Consider the following 6,291-nt stretch of genomic DNA (forward strand, 5'->3'; position numbering starts at 1 on the left):
TGAAGCCATTACAATTAGTGACTTGKTTCCTTTTGATYTGATTTTGCTTCAGTTYATTTATTTATTTATTTATTTATTCATTTTGGAAGGGTCTGAAAGTCATATTCAACTTTGTCATCTGCTCATGCTGGGACCTGTGCTGTTTTTCTGGAAATGCCATAGAAATGCTGGTAACAACGTGCCAAAATCAGCAAGCAATATTCAACAATTTAAGGGCTGGTTCAAGCATAAAGGGAGTTTGTATTTCTGCACCACAGGCAATTCTGCAAAGTCCTTGGGGAAGAGAGAAATATATTTTCTTCTTATTGGATTGGTCTTTCAGTGCTAACAAGTCAGAATGAATAGCAGGCATTTTTCAAAGAGTAAAATCCAAATAAAATGTAAATACAAAAGCGAGTGTTTTTTGTCTGTTTCGTTTTGTATTTTTAATCACCCTTTTCGGATGCAGAACTGAAAGAATTCCTACAAGGGCAGRGTATACTCAAACAATTGCACTGGGTTCACAATGTGTAAAGTTGAGCCAATCCCTTTTGCTTCACATCAACAAGCAACCCTGAACASCTATGTGGCCTGCTTGTGTGTCTCATCTTCAGACAGCCTCTTCAGGCAGACTATTTCAATTGCTAGTAATCATGTAAGTGTACCTAAAGATCACTAGGTGGAGAGACATACAAGTGCCAAGCTAGCTAGCCAGATTATTATTTCTGCTTGACGAGAAAGCTCACATTCAAAGACGTTTGGGATCCACTTTTTCAAAAGCATCCTCTAACTGCAAGTGTCCCAAGCTTCGAGTGTYCAACCTAGAATAACTGATTTATACTTATTTACAGGGGGAGAGATGAACATAACTGTCTCTATCTGAAGTCAATGGTGGCTACAGGTTATCAGCATCTTTAAAAAACTAAGCTGGGTTGATAAATCTCAAAGGACTTATTCGAGGTCACACAGAGGGGCTGAAAGTGCCCCAGATCAAATTGTTTGTACTTATGAAAGCAGTGACAGTAACAACTGAAGCATCCAGAAAAGGCTAAGGGGATACAGAAGAGAGAGGAAAAGAAGCTCATCTCTGAACTTCTCCAGGTCCTTTAGGGGCCTCAAAGGAAATGTCTTGACTTCTCCCTGCTTTCCTTCCTCTTCATCGTCCCACCTCTATTCTTAGCAGCTTTGTCCGAAAGCTGGGAACAGAACATGGTCTCTTAGTTCCTCRCCTCCTATTACCTCATATTTTGACTCAGACCACTCAGAGTGGTGGCAGAGATTTTATTCTTGCATGGAGCTGTTGTTTTTGTTTATATTTTGAAGACTACTTTCCCATTAAGGTAGGATTTCCTCAGCTACTTGGACATGCTGTAGGCATGAGCTCAATCTGTTTTGGTATCAGTGATTGCGTTCCTCCAAACAACATTAAAATGCACTGAACTTACTCTGCCTAGCCCAGATCTTAAGCTTTGCACTTACTAGAGAGCACCCAGTGCCAAAGAGTTACCTGTTGTCACGCTCCATAAATCCTGCTGTTGGCATGATACAAGAAAAYGACACCAGAATATGCTGGTCTTTTCTCTATGCTGCATCAACAAGACCACTTAATTATCTTACGATGAAACTGGCTCAACAAGTTGGGCAGCTTGCAAGGCTGCTTGCTGGGGAAATTGCACCTGCACTGCTGTGAGCAGACAGCAATAGAGAACACTCAGTCCCCAGCTCTCCTTTGGGAGTGACCTCCCGCCCCCAAAAGAAGTAAGTGGAAAACACTGCCACCCTCCCTCCTTAGTCCCATTAATATCTGCTCTATCTACCCCATCTAATCACTATGACATCTGAGTGCCTTTGTGTGTCAGCTTCCTGTGAAGTAATCACCTAAATCCCTCTTCAAAACAAAGCAGACCCTGCGGAGGAACTCACAATAGGTGCCTTTCACTCGCACGACAACCTTGGCCTCAGTGGCACTTATAACAAAGCTTCCATATGTGCACCAGTAGGGGCTGATCGGTCAGMTCAACGCCACACAGGATCAGAGCCTGGGTATCTGTGAGCGCTAAGCAGAAGATCCTTACAAAATTTCCCATCTTCCTGACAAATCGTTTTAAAAAAAGGCTACAGCACATTAGTCCACCACAGCCCTTACCCACCTTTGTGGGCCTGCTTGAGGAGATAAAAGCAAAGCAGCAGCTCTGAAGGGCAATGTCTGTCAGTTGGCCCCGTTCTCAGAGAGCGCCTAGCCATTGTTCGCTGTTCAACCCCAGGCTAGTGCTACTTTTTAATTTTTCCATTGGCAGACATCCTGTTTTTTCTCCCTAGGGGGTGATCAAGGATGATAAGTTCTATTCTAATAGAAGCCAAGTCAATGATAACCTTTGGACATCTGCAATGAAAAGGTATTTCTACAGCCTAGCTGGGATTAGATACATAATGGATCAATGAAAGATCCCRCCGTTTGACTATTATAGCATCACTCATTAATGTTAAGATTTCAACCTGAATCAACAATTGAGTTAGAAGATYGAAAGAGTTGCCTTCAGTATTAGAAACAGAATAAACTGATAATGGGCCTGTAAAAGTCCCCTGAGGTGTCTCTCTCTCTCCCTATATATGTGTACCATTTTTGCTGAACATTTAAAATTAGATGAAAGTTGCTGAGCTTCTACACATGAAGCAGAAAAAGCKGAGCTACTTATGAAAAGTGAGAGGGAAAAAAATGTATTTTTGGTYTGCCTTTCTATCAAAGCACTTCAAGAGCATTCCTGAGTGTAGAATCCAGGCCCTAACTTGTTATTCAGTTACTTACAATCTCTCTCACACATAACAATGCAAAAAGAGCTAATAATAAACAGTATGCCCACGCCTTATACACAAATATGCACGCACAAACACACACACCTAGGAACCACTTGTAAATGAGCAACACTGATCCCATCTACTTTGCTGTCACAAAACTAGGGCAAACTCTCTTTCAATTAACTGCTTGGTGCACAGAGCCCTGAAAAAAATTAACTCTCCGGAGGACTTAGACACCAAGTTTTAACTTTCAGTTCTTTATCACTCTTTCATTTCTTGATCAAAGACATATTCCTTCACTACTAATTTGCTAAAAAATTAAAAATGAAAAGAGAGAGCAATTCAATAACTCAGTGAAGAACACTGTGGGCAGTTAATGATTAATTAGCATTATAATACGAGACAGGCTGGTTTCACAGTAGAAGCTTGTTTTGATACCCGTTTTTTTCTGTAGAGGAAATCTTTAGGTTGGTGCAAGGACTATGCAAAATATCAATGCCAAAAAGTTTCTTTCCTATTTCTGAATGGCAGCAATTAGAAGWAACTAATAAACGCTCTGCAGACCAGGTGATCTTAAACCAAGACGGATGTTCTAGAGCCCAGTCAACACAACTGACCTACAGTGGGCACCACCCTCCTCCTTGGGGACAGGGTAGCAGTGGACATTGCTTAGCTGCATGCCCACCTTGCATATCACTTCCACAATGTATGTCACTCACGAGGCCCTGTAGATCGGTTGGCATGAAACCTGAAGCCAGGTAGCTTGGACACATATCCATCTCTCAGCACACTTACAGGCTGATTTGCACATAGAAGGATGTCTAATCTATTGGGKAGTCAAAGAAAAAGTTTAACTCCCAACTACTGCTTGAGCAACTTTTTCCTAAAATGTTTCCTAGCTRTACAAAATCATTATAGCTTATCCTGTTGGCTTGCACAAAAAGACAACAATAAAACGATACCCAGATTTTTATAAAGTAGCTACTCATGCAGGAATATATGTCAAGCCAGAATCTTAAACCAGATACTGTCAGAAAGAAAAAAGATCATAAACATCTAAGGCAACACTGAGATAGCTTTCTATGGCAGATCAWAATCAGCACATAATCAGCATAGAAATCCATTACAGGAAAGGGATTATTTAAATTATGAAAAAGGCATTATTTAAATTTCTCTGATTCTTTGTGTTTATTACTGACTTCAGTTTTGAAATCACAGACAGTTTCCAGTGAAGGAGCTCCCTAAATCATTTACTAACTACAAATTTTAAAACACCCCCAAAAAACAATCCAGTCAAGCCAAATCCTGTCTGTTGTCCCGAGATTTCTGCAATTACTGTTCAAACTGAATTCAGATGCTGCTGTTTAAAGTGTTGACACTAAGAAAATTAAAAGGAGTAGACATCCCTAAGCCTATATCTCATTGCTCTCTGATTGTCTGCGGTAATAGTTTGAAGATACTTATCATCGCTGATAGGCATCAGACACGTGTACCACTCTGTAGCACTGCCAACCTGTCCAACTGTGCATAAAATGAAAGTAACTCTATGTTTCACATCTGTAAGGCCTACCTGAGTGAGTAAAGGTTTGGACAATACAGTCTTTACAGTAGGAGCTTTCTCAGATGAAGGAAATGTCTTCTTAGCAGTTCTGTAAAGCTGTATGCACACACCCCTATAATGCCAGTCATGCCATAAATAATAATTACATGAACAGAATCTTATTTACTGACAGTAGAAAAGAGTATTGCTTGAAAGTGCTCACCTGGGAGTTCCTGCTGGCTTCCAATACCTGCAGAAGAGATACTGCCCATCAGCATTGATGATATGGGGCAGGTCCTTATACGGGATGTTTAGGGGACTCCGCTTTGGTGAACTTTCCTCTGGCATTCTGGAAGAATGACCTGCAAGGTGATGGAAAAAGCAAGACATACTTTAAAAGAGATGAAGGCAGGATAGAGGCTGATGGGCTCAATAGCGACCGACATTCAAGAAAGTCAATCAGTAAGRCAAGCACCACTGATGGAAGTCTCTCCTCTACATCCCAGCCAAAGAGCCAAAAAAATCGTTACTGCTCTAAAATCGAAGCCTAGCATTTTGTGATCAGAAAAGGCTCACATTTTGGGGGAGGGCATTGGAGAGGGGAAGGAGGGAAGATAAATCCACCATCACTACTTCATTACAGCTTTCTCTCCCCCACTTCTCCCATCTGTGTTTATTTTTCATCATTTTGTGAAAYGGATCTTAAAAAGAATATTTTAGCTGCAATCAAGTGCAGATTGTGCAACAACCGCTACAGATATGAAAAGACAGCTGCATAAAAGATTTATCTCTGCCTTAACATCTCCAAAGAACAGCAAAGGGTACACAGCAGAGGTATCTGCCACTGTGTCATTATTATGATCTTCTCTGACATCTCGAACAGGAAGGTGGTGGTGGTGAGGAATGAAACATTTCCAGGAGAATTTGTAACAAACCTGTTTTCATCCTGTGCAAGGGTTTGCATTCTAGTGAGAAGCCGGCATCGCAAGTCAAATGCAAGCAGATAAGGCTTTTTGCATCTCGCTGTGGAGATACATTAACACTCCACCAACCATGCAGCCCCCACAGGTCCCTGCTCAGTTGCCGGCTGGTCCCTCCTGGCCAGCTCCGGTGCGCCGTGCGGGCTGCGCTGGGCTCGCTGGAGCTCCTCTTCCCAGGCTCGATCGCTCTTTAAGGAAAGTCGCTTGGGTAATTCACCACTTCTTGTTCATTTCATCAGTTTTTCTCAAACAAATTGCGTGTGTGGGCTGAAGTGGCGGTGGTGGGAGGGGAGGTTGGGAGGGTGGGGGAGAGGGAGGGCTGATGAGTGGGAAAGCTGCAGTCCACTTTCCAGAAGCTGCTGCACACATCAAAGGCACCTTGAACRCATGCAGCTGTAGCAGCCCAGAAAGTTACTGCTGCTGCAGGTTGTTTGCAACTTTACTTCCTTCCTGTCACTTACTGTTTCAAGGCCACGGCGAAGGGGGGAAGTGGGGAGATCTTTTCAAAGCGATCTCCGCTGCGAAGCCATCTCGTGTGCAAACCCAACTTCACCAGCCTCTAGCTGCGAGACGGGGGAGCGGGAGGGAGGGAGGAGGAGGGATTCAAACACCAACGCGATCCCAGGTTGCAGGCAAGAGGGTGGTGATGCAAACCCCGCACACGCATCCTCCTGCCTCGGCAAGGCACAGAGCCTCCCCGCTTCCCCGAGGAGAGCCCAAGCCGGGCGGCTCCGCCGCACGGTGCCGCGGCGCCGGGCTGCTCCCGGGGGAGCCGGAGGGAGCGGCGAAAGGGAAGTTACCGGTGGCCGGGCGGTGCCGGGACGCGGTCGATGCCCCCCGCTCGGCTCGGCTCGGCTCGGCTCGGCTCGGCTCGGCTCGGCTCGCTGCCTCCCGCCGCGGCTCAGGGCTTCATCGCGCTGCCCGAGCAGCCCGGGCGGCTCTGCCCGGCGGAGCCGCGGCTGGCAGGAGCGCGGCAAGGCAGGCGCACTGGGGCCG

At 44.6% G+C, this 6,291-nt stretch overlaps 1 protein-coding gene across 5 annotated transcripts in view; it reads right to left on the minus strand.

The window, feature by feature from the left end:
- MGLL (monoglyceride lipase) overlaps positions 1-6,223 on the minus strand; it is a 72,342-nt gene extending 66,119 nt beyond the window's left edge. For 2 of the 5 annotated variants that reach the window (XM_026055082.1, XM_026055086.1), the window contains exons 1-2: positions 5,251-5,586; positions 4,539-4,677 (exon numbers count right to left, since the gene is read on the minus strand). In XM_026055082.1, the coding sequence (XP_025910867.1) occupies positions 4,539-4,677; positions 5,251-5,260 (149 nt within the window). In that variant the 5' untranslated portion in view covers positions 5,261-5,586. Of the gene's footprint in view, positions 1-4,538; positions 4,678-5,250; positions 5,587-5,756; positions 5,965-6,095 lie in introns of those variants that run through there. The other 3 variants (XM_026055084.1, XM_026055083.1, XM_026055085.1) reach the window with 3 other exon arrangements.
- Between the last annotated feature and the right edge of the window lie 68 nt (positions 6,224-6,291).

This window comes from Apteryx rowi, unplaced genomic scaffold (genome assembly GCF_003343035.1).
Source record: "Apteryx rowi isolate R43461 unplaced genomic scaffold, aptRow1 scaffold_98, whole genome shotgun sequence".
In the NCBI taxonomy this organism is placed as follows: Eukaryota; Metazoa; Chordata; class Aves; order Apterygiformes; family Apterygidae; genus Apteryx; species Apteryx rowi.